This window comes from Callorhinus ursinus, unplaced genomic scaffold (genome assembly GCF_003265705.2).
Source record: "Callorhinus ursinus isolate GAN/ISIS: 27379988/994484 unplaced genomic scaffold, GSC_fseal_2.0 scaffold12, whole genome shotgun sequence".
Lineage (NCBI taxonomy): Eukaryota > Metazoa > Chordata > Mammalia > Carnivora > Otariidae > Callorhinus > Callorhinus ursinus.
The window spans coordinates 58,855,486-58,872,102 of record NW_027397074.1 but is presented as its reverse complement, the minus strand read 5'-3'; the positions used below and the strand labels follow the sequence as shown (position 1 = coordinate 58,872,102).

At 38.9% G+C, this 16,617-nt stretch overlaps 1 protein-coding gene across 8 annotated transcripts in view; it reads right to left on the bottom strand.

The window, feature by feature from the left end:
- Positions 1-16,617, bottom strand: part of ST7 (suppression of tumorigenicity 7) — a 235,521-nt gene that overhangs the window by 27,269 nt on the left and 191,635 nt on the right. For 7 of the 8 annotated variants that reach the window (XM_073899105.1, XM_025873217.2, XM_025873214.2 and 4 more), the window contains 2 exons: positions 10,805-10,877; positions 9,261-9,363 (listed from right to left, as the gene is read on the bottom strand). The exons of the other annotated variant lie outside the window; for it this stretch is intronic. In XM_073899105.1, coding sequence (XP_073755206.1) covers positions 9,261-9,363; positions 10,805-10,877 — 176 coding nt within the window. The remainder of the gene's footprint in view (positions 1-9,260; positions 9,364-10,804; positions 10,878-16,617) is intronic. 8 annotated transcript variants of the gene reach the window in all.

Here is a 16,617-nt window from a genome sequence, read left to right as displayed (position 1 = left end):
TCCGAGGAATCCTTATGGCTCCTAGGAATACAGTCTGAAATCTGCTCTAGCAGGCAGTTGGGAAGTGAGCTGGTACCACTGGTGGTTTTGAAAGAAAGGGACAAGTCAAGTGGACAAGAGACTGAAATTAGAAAAGTGTTAAAAAGCTTCTGTCATGGTCTGGGTGAGGGGGTGACTAAACCAAGGAGGGCTTCCCCAGGACTTGGTGCCTGGCTGAATCTGACGGCAAGAAAAGGCATTAAGGGGGACTGTGAAATTTCTAGTTTAGGAAACTAGAGTAATGTGAGATAGTTAGCTGATATAAGACACCAGAGGACAGTGGAAGTGCTTGGAGGGATCGCCTGAAGGCAGCTGGGTGTGCAGGTCTGGAGCCAGGAAGAGAAGCTGGACACAGGGATTTGTTTGTGCAGGGAGAGACGGAAGCTGAAGCAGCAGGAGCACAGGAGATCTCCCAGGAGAGTTTCAAGCAAGAAAATGGTGGGTAGCGAATGATGTTCCCAGAGGACCAATCACAGGGATGGGCAGGGGAAGAAATGATGTAGGAGGAGAGTGCCCCGAAATGCAGCAGTGACCCAGAGAGCAGGCAGTACGGAGCCAAGATGGCCCTGAGGTAGAAAAAGTGGTCAGTGGGACAGAACACTGAGGAGAGATGAAATAGGATGGGCTTTGACAAGAGGCCAAAGGATCTGGTGACGGAGGTAGGGCGGCCATGATGGCAGTGGCCTTGGTGGGAGCAGCTATAGTGCTTTTTGTTAAAGAAAGAGATCTTTTAGAAACTGTCTATTCCTGAGAAATGTGGCTAAAAAATGGTTTCTGCTCACTTTCCTCTGGGTCATATTTCCACAATACATTCTCCTTACTCTAATCCAAAAAAGCTTTGGAACAAAATATGACTCAATTCAAAGAAACTTATATTGAAATAATATTTCTGAAATGTACCATTGATATACCATATCACTGACAATCTGCCAGAGTATTTTGAGTTTCTGCTTCCAAGCTTCAAGCATTTTTAAATGCTAAAACCCAACTACACATTTTGTTTCCTAAATTGGATTAAAAAGCAATTTTATACTCTGTCAATCAGCTCTACCAAGACATAAAGGGAGGATTGCATTAGTGTCTGCATGAAATAGAATTTCCATCACTCTAACAAGGTCCTGTGGATACTCCATTAGCATATACAACGACCAGGATGTTTTCCCCCACAAACCTCTTAAAATCCCCATGAAATAAGAGTTTCTAGATTAACATTAGATGAGCTTTTTTAAAAAAATGTAAATTTTTATTGGGAATGCATTTCTGTCATAACATTTTTCATTCTTTCCTATTTTCTCATGACTTTCCACACTCCAAGACTGAGAATTTAAAAACTATGTATCTATTAGGCTGGATCCTCCTGTCAATACCATGTCAAGCCTGGGCTGTCCGGCTGGTAAAAGGAGCTTCAGGAACACAGCAAGCTCCCTTCCCCCAGCACACTCAGGACCTGCCCACTGCACCCCACTATGGGGCCAGTAGGAAGAGCCCATGGCTTCCTAGTGCTGGTATTTTAGGCAAGATGAAGATGAAAGCTTTCCCTGCATTGGTGCTCGTGATTTTTTTCCCCTCAATGTCTCCATCCACAATAGTCAGGCATCTCCAGCCCTTGGGGCTCCCTCAGCCCCTTGCTGCTCATCAGAATGGGTGTGGAGCCTCCAGTTCTATGGGTGGAACCTCACATGCTTGGGATTTTCCTGTGGTGGTAGTGACTGGTCATAGGCTTCTGTTCTTTTCTAAACTGTATGCACAGGTGCCTTGGGGTTGCTGGGCTACCTGCTTTCTCATCCCAGTTTCAATCATAGCAGTTCTACATCTACTTGCTTTGTTCATTAAGGCTTCATATAAGATTGTATTAGGAGGGAAAAAAATGTTTATTGCTCTAAAAAATCATTATTAGTTACTTGTCATTGTTGTTTTGGTGGCATTCCAGAAAAAAAAAAATAGGAGACAGAGGTCAGAAACGGGTAACTTTTAATCAACCACAAGCAACGGACTTACCGACAGTTACAAACTGGGAATTCCAGAAGACAACAGCTGTAAGCCAGAGCATGCTAGAGCCTCCCCTCAAATCTGGGAGGAGGCTCTAGCCTTAAAGGGACCCTGTGGGTACTCAAGGCCACGGGCAATGCAGTGCCACCGTTAAACTCTCTAGTTGTCCTTCTTACGCTAGGATGTTTCAAAAGTACTTATTAATGCATTTTTCTAGGCAGTGCTTATTGTAGCCCAGCCAGCAAGTGCAGAAATAGAGCTGAAAGTACCAGGGGAAAGATGACGAAGGCCCAACACATGTCCAAGTGCCAACTATGTACTGGATGAGTTACACAATGTAATTCCATTTACATTTCCTCAGACCTATGAAGCTTTTATTTTTATCCCCATTTTATCAAAAAGGAAACAGGCAGGGAGCTAATCAACTCCCTTCCCATGGTTCCCTTTGGCCCATGGACAAGAAGTAGTGAGAGTCCTTGTTTCAAATACTTCTGGACCCTGTTAATGACACTTCACAGGTCTGCCTACCTGATGTCACTACCTCTTGCTCTATCATTATGTTAATATGTTTTCCCGGTAAGAACAGGAAGTCTACATAATGGGCCTGACAATTCAGAAAAGAATAAACACACATGGCTAACAATGTTCCACCTGACTAGTAGTGGCAAAAAAACACCAACTAAAGAACAGAATTCCATTTGACCCAATGAAATCATAATTATTTTTTTGTTTTCCTTCTTTCTTTTTTCTGTTTTAAATAGATTGCTCAATGCTGGTGAGGGTGCGAGAAAATGGTAAAGAAGGCATTACCTGCTGATGGAGGTGTAAACTACTACAATCTTTTTTTGGTAAGCATCTGGCAATAAACATTAAGAGCCCTGAAATGCTTCTATATGTTACTCAGTAGTTCTCATTCTGTATATCTATCCTAAATAGACGACATAAACACCAAAATATCTTTATGACCAAAAGGTTTGCTATTAGAGTTGACCACCTGATGTCTACAATAGAGGACACAAGAATTAAATCATTCTCTTCAATAAATAATGTGAGGAAAACTGGATTCCACATGCACAGAATGAAAATGGACCTTTATCTTAAACAATACACAAAAAACAACTCAAAATTCATTAAAGATTTAAATGTAAGACCTGAAACTATAAAACCCCTAGAAGTAAATATAGGGAGAAGCTTCATAACACTGGTCTTGGCAACGATTTCTTGGATAGGACACCAATCGCATAGACAACAGAAGTAAAAACAGGTAAGTGGGACTATATCAAATTAAAGAGCCTCTGTCCAGCATAGAAAACAACAGAGTGGAAAAGTAACCTATGGAATGGGAGAAAATATTTGCAGACTATACATTTGATAAGGGGTTAACATCCAAGATATACAGGAAACTCCTACAATTTAAACAGCAAACAAACAAAACAAAACAAAATAACTTGAACAATAAATTGGCAAAAGACATGAACAGCCATTTCTCCAAAGAAGATATACAGATGGCCAACAGGTACATGAAAAGATGCTCAGGGGTGCCTGGGTGGCTCAGTCAGTTAAGCATCTGACTCTTGATTTCAGCTCACATCATGATCTCAGGGTTGTGAGATGGAGCCCCGTGCATCAGGTTCCCCACTAGGCGTGGAGCCTACTTAAGATTCTCTCTCTCCCCTCTCCCCCTCTGCCCCTCCCCCAACTCACTCACACTCTTTCTCAAAAAAAAAAAAAAGATGCTCAACATCACAAATTATCAGGGAAGTATAAATCAAAACCACAATAGATATCATCTCATACAAGTTAGGATGTGTGAGGCCATTGTCAAAAAAAGAAAAAAAAAAAAAGACTATAACAAGTGTTAATGAGAAAATGGAGAAATTGGAACCCCTGTGCACTGTTAGTGGGAATGCAAACTGGTGCAGCCACTTTGGAAAACAGTATGGAGGTTCCTCAAAAAATTAAAATAGTGGGGTCCCTGGGTGGCTCAGTTAGTTGGGTGGCTGCCTTTGGCTCAGGTCATGATCCCAGGGTCCTGGGATTGAGCCCCATGTAGGGCTCTCTGCTCAGCGGGGAGCCTGCTTCTCCCTCTCCCTCTGCCTGCCGCTCCCCGTGCTTGTGCACACTCTCTGCCAAATAAATAAGTCAAGTCTAAAAAAATTAATTAATTAAAATAATATTGCCATATGATCCAACAATGCCACTGTGGGTATTCAGCCAAAAGAACTGAAAACAGGATCTTGAAGAGATATTTGCTCTCTGATGTTTATTGCAGCATTATTCACAATAGCCAAAAAAGTAGAAACAACCTAAATTTACATCAACAGATGACTGGATAAAGAAAATGTAATATACACACACAATGGAATATTATTCAGCCTTAAAGAAAGGAATCCTGTCCTGTGCTGTGACATGGATGAACCTGGAGGACATTACGCTAGGTGAGATAAGCCAGTCACAGGACAAATACTGCATGATTCCACCAATGTGACATATCTAAAGTGTTCAAACTCATAGAAGCAGAAAGTAGAACAGTGGTTCCCCGGGGCTGGGAGGAGGAGGGAGAAATGGAGAGGTCCTGGTTCAATGAGCATGGGATTTCAGACATGCAAGATGAAAAAGTTCTAACAACAACGTGCATACAATACTACACTTCATACTTAAAAATTTGTTAAGAAGGTAGATTTCATGATATGTATTATTTATGATAAAAAAATGAGGAAGTAAATCATCCAGAAAACAGTTACTGACAATATTTTAGAGTGTTTGAAGGCACAGGGCTAAAAGACTTGGACTTTAATGTTAAGTTAGAAGATAGCCTTTTTAAGGTCAAAGAACCATGAAAATCTGATGATCCTCCTCCAAAAAGAATAAATATACCCCCCAATACCCAACCACAAAATTCAACTTTAGAGCCCCATGTTAATTTTTAAAAATATGTATATGCTGTGTGACTATGATTCCTAAGTATTAAGAATGCATGGGAAAATAAGGCTAGAAAGAATCTTAAATCGGATTAGATGATAGGACTATGAAAAATTTCTTTACACTTTCTTCTAATATAGAAATTTATTTTTATACCACCACTACAGAGGGAAAAAACACAATCTAATACTGTCTGTAACAAACCAATAAGTTAATCTTGTTTTGGAAAGGTGTCAGAAAATGAAATTTATCTTTAGCACCCCGAAGGAGTTAATGAAACATCCTCTCAACCGAAAAGGGGTCTCTTCACAGGGAAAGACTTGCCGTGTAGATACAGCATACTAAGAGTATGTAGCATTAGTGAAAACTCAGATCCTTGCAGACTGATGAATCACCGAGAGAAAACACCATCCTCCCATGTAAATCTCGACATTGCTAATGATTTCTTGGCTAGGATGCCAAAAGCATAGACACCAAAAGCAAAAAAAACAAGTGGGACTACACCAAAATAAAAGGCTCCTGTGCTGCAAAGGCAACAAAATAGATCAGGGTAGGTGGGGAAGCATATTTGCAGGAAAAGCTGAAACAAAAAAATCCAGTAAACTATAACAATATGTAGATGAAGATACAGAACAGAGATAAGCATGGCCCTTCATTTGTCCAGCAACTTAAGTGAAATTTTCTTTTAAAAATGAAGAATATTCCCTTTAAATTCAAAGCTCTTATTTTAATATCATTAAATGGAAAACATCCTCTAATGGTTTAGAGATTTCATCTTTTTGAACCATGTACCCAGTTCTTAGAAAACAGCAGCATCATTAAGATCCTAAAACCACTAGTCATCCTCAAAAAGGGGAAAACGGTAATTCCGTAATCAACGCACGGTAGCGAGAGATCACCGAGGGGAGAGACTGATCGTGGGATGAGGAATGAACAGGTTTCCTGGTGGTGACTTTTAATGGTGGGGGTGAAGGAGGGGTAGGATATCCTCAGAGGAAGCAAAGAGGGAAGAGGAGGAGAACGTTACTGGAACAATAAACAGACTGTTAGAAGTAGCTAGAAAAACTGAAAAAACAAGTTGGGTCATATTTTAAAGGATCTTGAAGAACTTTCAAGGAGTTTACATCCTCCTTTGCAGGGTTGGGGATGCAGCTGCAGTTCCTCAGGAGGGGAGTAACACAATTCAGTTTATAATAACGAGTCTACGGGATGCTTCCTCCTTATAATCTGCTGCAATCGAAAGCCTCAGAAACCCTTGTGTTTTAGGTATACCTGACTACTTAAAAGGCTCCCTTCAGAATAGAGGCCCATGGCTTTTTACTGTTTTTATTTACTTCCTGGTCCTGAGGTGTGTTTAGGAGAGAGACTCCCTACTCTGCACATTTGCAGGTGAAGAGTGTTCCTAAGAGTAACCCCCCTGGAGTAAATAATTGGTATTTTTCCACTGGATGTTAAAATATTAACTATGTACCTCTGCTTAATAGACTACCAGACAGACCTAAGCTGGACATTCATGGAAGGCAGTTCTCAGGTATTTTATCTGGTATTTTTTCTCCTTCTAACAGACTATAATTGGGTAAAACAGCACGTAGTTGCTGAAAATTCCTGTAGGCCACTGATGACTTCCTGTGATAGAGAAAAAGAAGGCAAGGAAGTGTTTAAAATAGAAGAGTATCTTGAGGAAATATGAATTGTCCACGAGTGCCTTGGGAAGTCACGTGCCCGCCATCATTTGAAGGCTTCAAGTCTAGGCTGGTCCGCAACTTGGTGGGATGGTGGGCGGGCTGTGGAGGGTGATATTGACGGGTTTGAGAACCCAGAACCAGTTCAGGCTCTGTCATTTACTAGCTGTGTGACCATGAGCAGGTCACTTAACCTCTCCAGACCTGCAGCGACCTCATCTGTGTAGCAGGGGTAATAGTCTGATACACCTCACAGTGTTGTTATGCAAAATAAATGAGAAGGCATATGTGGTTCACTTAGTACTGTGCTTGGCACACAGTAAACATGCAATAAAAACCAATATTAAAAATAATCATCACGATATCATTATGAGGAGAGATTCAAGCTGAGGATGGGAAGGTGTCCTAGATATCTCTGAGGTCCCTTCTTACAACAAGAGCCTAAGAGTTTATATCTTTCACTGATGTCTCATTAGAATTAAGCCTACCTTCTCCCTGAAAAGGCACCAGTGTGTGTGTATTTATTAAAGTATTAGCAAGCAGTCCAATAAACAGGTCATGTATAAAGGATGTTCATAACAGCCTGCAAATAATACACGTATGTACCCAGAGGTTTGTGGTTAATTCTGGACATAATTCTGAACAGTGATTCACAGGGCCTTTTCCCCATGGAAATGTCAATAGATGAAGATGATCTGGAAACAAGTTTTCCCTCAGCACAATCACTAACAAAGCAAAGTGTAGAGAATCGGTTTACCTATGTACCCTATCTTTTCTCCAGTCAACAATTAAAGAGTAGAGTGAAATCAAATATTTCAAATGTTCCCACTTTTAAAAAGAATTCTATTTTGCAGGTAGAGTGCTAGCTGACTGAGTCAATTCTTCCTAGGTAGCCTTAAACTATTTCTTAGGGCTTTTAATACTTTTCTAGAAGCTCAATCAACCATTTAAGACCCTTATCATAGAATTATACTACAGCTTCAACTAAAATATCTAACCAGCAAGTACCAGTTTCCTAGTTCATGCACTAAGATTACAAAGCTCTGCTAAAACTTGAAGAATTAGGACCCAGTTTCCAGATTGGAGGGGCCACCAACAAGTCCAATATCAATTTTAATATTTTATGAACATAGATGTTCAATTTGTCAAAGAACTTTGACTATATTATCTCACTTGGTCTTTATCACAGAAGGTAAGGTTTATATTTTTATCTTCATTTGAAAAAATGAGGGAAAACTTTGAGTTCAGAGATGCTAAGCCCCCAGCTCCCAGGGCTAATAAATGACAGAGCCAGAACTTAAACCCAAGTTTTTGTCTCAGAATCTAGGACTCTACTGCTCAATGCTACTTCTAGAAGAGCTTATTTATACTCATAGAATAACTCTGTATTGAATATAGCATTCAATAAATATTAATTGATGACCTAAGTTGACTGTAATTCAGGACAATATTTTCATGATTAGCTTTAAGTTTTAATCAAATTTGAATGAACATTTTTAACTTAGCCGAAAATATATTAAATAAAGAGATATATGTTATACCACCCTATCTATGATACCTAAGTCTACAAGTACTATGTTGGTCATTATCCACTGGAACTAGAGTGGATAACTATATCCTTCACTAACTGTGGCACTGTACACCATTCTTCAGATTCTGTTTTGCGAGAAAATGAGCATGACCTGAGTCAAAGCTCAGAAATGGTGTTAGGTCACCTATCTCTGTCACTGTGAATATCAACAAAATAAATTAAAGTAGGTAACTCTACAAATCCTCACATACACACATACATGCACACATACACCACCCTCTTGCTACAGTACTGCAAGAAAACAAAATAGCCTTCCTTTGTCATTTTTCACCAATGAAAGTCTTCCTCAGAAATTTGAAAGAAATCTATGCCTGTGGTACCCCATATGAATAGTTTCCCAAAGGTCAAAATGTGCTTTATAACACTGAGAAACTGAAAATAGCACTCAGCAAGGTGCCTATCACACAGCAGGGACTCAAATATAGGTAAATCATAAATACACATCCAGCCCCTAAATAAAAGATTATAGAAATATCCTCTATCGTGATTTGGCTCCCTTTTAAAATCAAATTCAGGAAAATAAATATATGGGAAATACTGGGTATTTATAAATTAGTCAATCATGTGGTTAACAATTAAGACAAACATTTCCTACTATGTATACCTCCTAAAATGGCACTCAGAAAGCACTCAGAACATCTTAATCAGTATTTTTTTTTTTTACCATTTATATTCAAAACTAGGTTCATTTCCCGAGTTGGGTCTAAGTAAGATTGTAACTGGTGTGAAATTCCTATCAAATGCATCAACACTCTTGGGATCTCCATATTTTGCCAATTTCAGGCTTCCTGGCCTGACCTGCCTAAGCCAGGTCTATCAATTTACCCCAATTATATAAAGCCCCCAAATCCGCACAAAGCCTCTTGAATGTAGCTTTTGCTTAAAAATGAAGCTGATAACCATGGACTATATAGGGCTTCAATGTTCACTGGCTGCAATTCATTTTTTTATACTGGGTGTATTCGAGACATGACATTGTGGTCACCGAACACTCTCTGCTATCATAACGAGTTCCTGTGGGGATTCCACAGACTCACTTTTGGCACGTGAGGATTGAATTCCACAGCTCTATGAATGGCCTCTACTGCATTCATCTCTGCTGTGCTCAGCCCCCGCCGAGATGCAGCCTCGGGAGAGAATCTGAAAAGCAGAAAGACAAACACCATCCAGTTGGGACCACTGCTTGGGCATCAACCCGGAAAAGCGTCTACACGTCAAGGGCCCATAAAACCACAGCGAGCCAATGGCATGAGCTCTCCAAACCTCCACTACACGGAACCTCTGAGTGACCCCTCAGACCGAGGCCAACAAAAACCCCAGCAGAAGCAGAAAGCGTGCTTGCATCTAATCTTGGCAGGAATTAAATTCAGCTGTCAAGTCTCTCTATCTAAATAGCTAGTCTAAATTTTCTGAGGTACCTGCTTAGGTCAGGGGAGGGGGTAGGACTGACGAGGGCAGCCAGTGTAGGAAAAAGAGAAAACTAGGTTACAGAAGGGTGTACTTGGTTAAAAACAGAACTGGGGAGAATTTTAAAGGAGGCTCCCAACCCAATGTCAGTGCTGCGATGCAGCTTCCACCGCAGGCCAGCCTGCTTGGGGCCGTTCCGGCAGGGGGGTGTGCGTGCCCAAACTGCGGGCGGGACACCTGCCCAAGTGAATGAAAAAAACCAGACCATGCAATCTCTTTCTCACCTCACACCCAGGGCTAACTCCAGAGCTGTGCTTGGCAGGCAGACACCACAGGGGAAGCTGTGACAACCCTGGCCCTGCCCTCCCAAGCTGGAGTCGCTGTGTAGGGAGAAAAGATGTTGCAGTAGGTACTGGCGATCTACAGGATAAAAAAGAATGAAAGAAAATTACTTCGGTCTTGAAGTGCACACACACTTAACAGCAAACCTGTCTGACAGAGCAGAGGCTGTTTTCTTTTCCTGTTATCTGCTTTTCAGTGCTTCAGAGGGATTGTATCGGGGAAACATAAGCATTTGTGAACTCAAGAACAGTGAAGCCAACTGTTCTCTTTCACCTGCCAGTCATCTCGGATGTGTATGGAAATTCTCTATGCCAAAGTCACCTGCCTGAATAAAAGAGGCAAATGTCCCGCTGAGATGACAACTCAAAGCAAACGGACCCTGGGTGGGGGATTAGTTGGGAACTGAGGAGTCAATGGGAGATGATCAACCCCTCTGCCATCTCACGTGTTTGTTAGGACTACTACCCAGTCTTGGACTGCTGAAGGGAGAGGAATACGCAAAAAAATGAATAAAAGGAAGGCATTTTGTGTAAGTCCCAAGCAGGCCTTTCGGTATCTACTGTCTGGCCAAAAAAAAAAAAAAAGTCACCTCAGAGGTATGGAATTTCACATAAATCCCTCTTTAGGGACCCACACACCCTTACAAAACCTGGGGATATATATTCCCGCCTTCTAGTAGTGAAAGAAAAGATCAGCAGGTTTTAGAAAAATGCATGCTCATAAGCAGGGGTCTCAAAGACTAAGAGAAACTTCCAGAGAAAGCCCTCAGAGGCAACACACCTCCTTCAATCGGGTCAGACACTTAGTACCGCCCAAGCCATTCTCCACTTACTTGTCAGAGACAGCTCTTGCCTTGAGCAAGGCAGCTGTATAGCATATTGTTGCCGACTTTGGTAAGCTTATATCTGTTAGAGAAAAAGAAAGTAGAAACTCTTAGAAGTTTGCAGAAATAAAGAGCAATTATTTTTAATCCACTAGCATTTTAATCATGTAAGTCTAACAAAGCATAAATTAAGAATATTTTAATGCATACAATACACAGCTGCTTCTTACGTAGCAGGGTAGTATGTGAAACTAAGGGTAATTCATATTTTTGTGAATAATTCACGTTTAAAATCCACCAGCCTGACTCTTGAGCAATCATGTTCTATTTAAGATATGGATCTTCATGTATTGAGCTTAATTAAGCAGACAATAGCTATAAATATATAAATTTAAATATTACAGGAATGCCTTTGATATCATAAAAGGCAGATTAGGACCTCTATGTCTCTCATAAAAAGTTCTCAACAGGCATATGAAATACTAACTTGAAGAAAAAATATTACCTGGATCTTTAAAAAAAAAAAAACACACCTAAATTATTTTTTAATGGTCAGATTTAAACCAGATTTCCTTTGCATTAAATTTTAAGAAGTTCATATTCATTTTTTTGTTGAAAAGGTAACACATTTATTATATATAACATACATAAGAAATCTTTATATATAAGGATATATATGTGAAATCTTTAGAAATGTATACAATTTTTGTTCATTCAAACCGAAGGGAAACCCCCTTTCATATAAAGCCTAATTTGTTTCTCCGAGAAACAGTTCCTCTCAGTCTGTACAGAAAATTTCACACGGAGAGGTGGGAGTGGGTAACAGATTCAGATAACTAGTTTAAAGGGAAATAAAAGTACAGGGTACAACTGAGAATAGATAAACTCAAAGAGGGTAGTCTCTTTCGAAGAAAAATCTGTGTTTAAATTATAACCCTATTTCCTACTGGATAGTATTTCTTTAACACTGAACCAAATATACTATGACAGAGAAATGCCATCCTAATTCAGACAGGTAAAAATACGCCATTCCCAGGGCAGCAAAATCTACTCTAGGCTGGAGAAACTCTTACCACCTGGAATGCTCTGCCAGTTTCTTCACAGGGTTATTTTCAACTTCAAAGGAATTACATTACAGTGGAATTTAAGAAACAAAACAAAGGAGCAAAAAGGAGAGAGAGACAAACCAAGAAACAGACTCTAAACTGTGGAGAACCGACCGATGGTTACCAGAGGGGAGGTCAGTGGGGGGACTGGGGAAACAGGTGATGGGGGTTAAGGAGGGCCCTTGTGATGATGAGACCGGGTGTTGTATGGAAATGTTCAATCACTATATTGTTCACCTGAAACTAATATAACACTAAGTTAACTAACTGGAATTTAAATTAAAACTTAAAAAAAAGAATTACATTACAGTAAGAATGAAAAGGAAAGTCCCATAATTAGCCCACAGACAGCCACAGAGGAAAATAAGGTCATAAAAGAAAAACAATCCCTAATCCAGTAATAAGTATTCATCACCAATCCCAGCAAGAGAAATTTCTCTTTGAAAGAAATTTTAATGCCATTGATAAAAAAATAATCATAGAAAATACCAACACAGAACTGAAAGGGAAAGAGGTCTTTGTAACCTTCATCTCATAAATTATATTCAAACAAAATTTCACCCACCATATGCACAGTGTAAAATGATGTGCTTATGACTAAGAAGAAAAAAAGAATGTCAAATACTCATGGATTTGTCTTGCTGCTTTTCCAACATCTAAACATTTAACTGCTTCCCGATGTGGGAAATTAATCCAAGAATCAAATATCTTCTTTACTAGGTTCCACTCATTGTTATTGGAAGGTAATAAAAACTGCAGATAATACCATTCTACTTAAAAGTTCAGACCTTCTTTTAAAGTTCAGACTTTTTATTTAAAAAGTACCCAAGGCTTGTTTCCACTCTTATCGGTGTGATCTGTGTTCCTTCTGTGTCAACCTAGCAGCTTTCCACAAAGTAGGGACCAATGAAAAGTCCAAGAAAGGAGCTGAGGCTGAAGACAATGAACATAATCATCTGAAGCTGGCAACACACAAGACGGAGCCTCACTTGATAAATTAAAGAAAACCTGTTGTTAAGGATTTGGCTTCTCAATGAGAAAGATCAGATTGTGTTTTGATGGTTACCTAAACAAGCAAAGTGACATATTCACTCAGCTGGAAATGCAGAAAAATATACAACTAGGTGTTCCGCAAAATACTACAGATGTCCAATCAAAAATGATCTTTAATCCAGAACCAGGCCCCCTCTTGCCCATGAACAGGACATTCACAACTAGAAAAATGCAACAGAATTCTGCAACATTACAACTACTATAGTGCGTTTTTCCCATAAAATTTTTTTAACCCTACTCCTTCACTGTATGTAAAGAAGGTAGTGTATGTGCATAGTAATGCTTAAAAAATAATCAAAAATATACTTTAATCAATATCAAATGGGAAGTGGGAAAAATGTAAATACTTCATTCCCCACTAGCGGCATGTTGATTCCATTTGTTTTCTTTTACTCGGGTAAATTATTTTGCTCTCATTGTTTAACAAAAATAAAAAATAGCAAAAAAATTCTTGCATAACTTGTTTATTTAGATAGTTCCAATGTTTTCCTTTTAATTCTGTCAAAACAATCCATCTATCTGGTAATGGCAGTTGTCTCTCAGAAGTGATGAATCACTCTAAAGAAATTGACCCTAAGTTTCCCTGTAGGTAAAACTTCTTGTTGTTCAAATACGGTTTTTGTTTACAACAAATTTTTTTAAGTGATGCTTATCTTTGACAATAAAAGCAAAAGCGTTGACATTTTGCCTACCCCAGCAATTCCACTTCTGAGATCTTTTCCTAAGAGAAATAATCACAACTGTGTACGAAGATTTAGCCTTAAGGATGTTGATGACAATATTGTTTCTAATGGTGGAAACTGGAAACAGCCTAAATGTCCAATCACAAAAGATTAGTTAAGATGCTGTACATCCACAGGGTACAATTCTATGTAGTCATTAAATCACATGGGTGAAAAGTATTTAATGATCTGGGAAAATGGTGCATTGCTGTACCTACGTAATAAGTAAAACAAGTTTACAAAATTATGATCTCATGTATTTTTTAAAAAGCATTTATATGCACAGAAATAATAAGACTGGAATTATATATACAAAATATCAACAGTATTTATTTTTGAGTGGTGGGATTAGAGGTAATTTTTTTCTACCGTTTATCTGCATTTCCAAAGCTTCCTGTGATGTACATGTAATAAGTGATTTTTTTAAAAGATAACAATGATGCTATCTAGAAGAATTCTGTTCTACAAACTGTTTGAAGCAAGTTCATGAGCAAATACACTGGTGGAACCAGACATAGACAGCACAGACAGACAAAGGCAGAAGGTACATGAAGTCAGACCAGAGATCTACTGCCTATACCTACACACCCTTATGAAAGTGAGTGTGTTCCTTTGCAGTGTGCATTTATTAACCACATTTTAATCTAGTAGCTGGCTAACATTTTTTTTTAACTGCCTAATATTTAAATCAGAGGCAAGAACTACATGTTTTGGCTCACTTTTAAGAAATAGCATATATACTACCTTTAGGGGAAAGCTCGTTATGATGGGCTGCTTGCTCGTAAGACTACCTCTTTCATTTCTTTAAAAAAAATACTTTGACTTGGTTGTTGTTGTCTATTATAAGTTTGAAACTTATTATTTTGAAATAATTACAGGTTCATAGAAAGATGTGAAAATAGTACACAGTTCTGTGAATGCTTCCCTCAGCTTCCCCGAATGCTGACATCTTACATAACTGTAGTATATCAAAACCCAAAAAACTGACATTGGTAAAGTACTATTAAGGAAATTACAGACCTTGTTCAGTTTTCACCTTTCTTTTACATGCTTTCATGTGTGTGTTTAGTTCTATTCAATTTTATCCCATGGCTAGATTCAACCAACCACCACCACCATTAAAATACACAACTGTTCTGGGACACCTGGGTGGCTCAGTTGGTTGAGTGTCCGACTCGGTTTTGGTTCAGGTCGTGATCTCAGGGTCCTGGGATGGAGTCCCATGTCAGCTCTACGCTCAGTGAAGAGTCTGTTTGAGATTCCTTCCCTTCCCTCTCCCTCTGCTCCTATCCCTGCTCATGCTCTCTCTCTTTCTCCCCCTCTCAAATAAAATCTTTAAATAATAATAAAAAAATACACAACTGTTCCAAAGGAACTCTCTGTGTTACCCCTTTATTTGTACCCTTCCCACCCATACCTGTCACCTGGTGACTGCTAATCTGTTCTCTGTCTCTGTAGTTTTGTCTGCCTGTCATGATTTTATGCTTTTACCACTAGGGAAATGGAGAAAATGGTAAGGGAAACAGAGTGGCTAACAGTAGTGATGAAAACAAGTAGTATCAGAGGTTTTGAGCAGTAAAAAACAAAAATATCAGCTGCTTTCTGATACTGCTTATTATTTATTCAGAAATTTTATTTTGAGGAAGGAACTTCAAAATCATTCTCAGTCCAATTTTGTATGAACATGCTCTAACTATGCAATCCCTGTCTTTTGTAAGTGCCATGTAGCTACCATTATTACAAAAAAGTCCTTCTAAGAATTAGAATCCAGACAGTCTCTTCAACAAATGGTGCTGGGAAAACTGGACAGCTACATGCAAAAGAATAAAAATGGACCACTTTCTTACATCATACATAAATATAAACTCAAAATGGGTTAAGGACTTAAATATGAAACCTGAAACCATAAAAATCCTAATGGAGAGCACAGGTAGTAATTTCTCGGACATTGGCCATAGCAACACTCTTCTAGATATGCCTCTTCAGGCAAAGGAAACAAAAAGCAAAAATAAACTATTGGGACTACATCAGAATAAAAAGCTTCTGTATAGCAAAGGAAACAATCAACAAAACTCAAAGACAACTTCCTGAATGGGAGATATATTTGCAAATAACATATTAAAGGGTTAATACCCAAAATACATAAAGAATTTACACAACACAAAAAGCCCCAAATAATCCAATCAAAAATGGGCAGAATACATGAAGAGACAATTCTCTAAATAAGATATCCAGATGGCCAACAGATACATGAAATGATGCTCAACATTCTAATCATCAGGGAAATGCAAATCACACCTGTCAGAATGGCTAAAATAAAAAACACAAGAAACAAGTGTTGGCAAGCATGTGGAGAAAAAGGAACCTTCGTGCACTGTTGGTGGGAATGCAAAACGATGCAGCCCCTGTGAAAAACAGTATGGTGGTTCCCTAAAAAATTAAAAATACAATAATCACATGATTCAGTAAATCCCCTACTGAGTATTTACCCAAAAAATATGAAAACACTAATTTGAAAAGATAGATGCACCCCTTTGTTTATTGCAGTACTATTTGCAATAGCCAAATTATGGAAGCAACCCAAGGGTCCACTGATAGATGAATAGATAAAGAAGATGTGGTATATACATACAATGGAATATTACTCAGCCATAAAAAAATGAAATCTTGACATTTGCAACTACCATGGATAGAGCTAGAGAGTATTATGCTAAATGACATTAAGTCAGTCAGAGAAAGGCAAATACCATATGAATTCACACATACGTGGAATTTAAGAAACACAAACAAGCAAAGGGGAAAAAAAGAGCAAGTGGCAAGCCAAGAAACACTCTTAACTACAGAGAACAAACTGATGGTTACCAGGGGGAGGGGTGAAATAGGTGATGGGAATGAAGGAGTGCACTTGTTGTGATGAGCACCAGGTGATGTATGGAAGTGT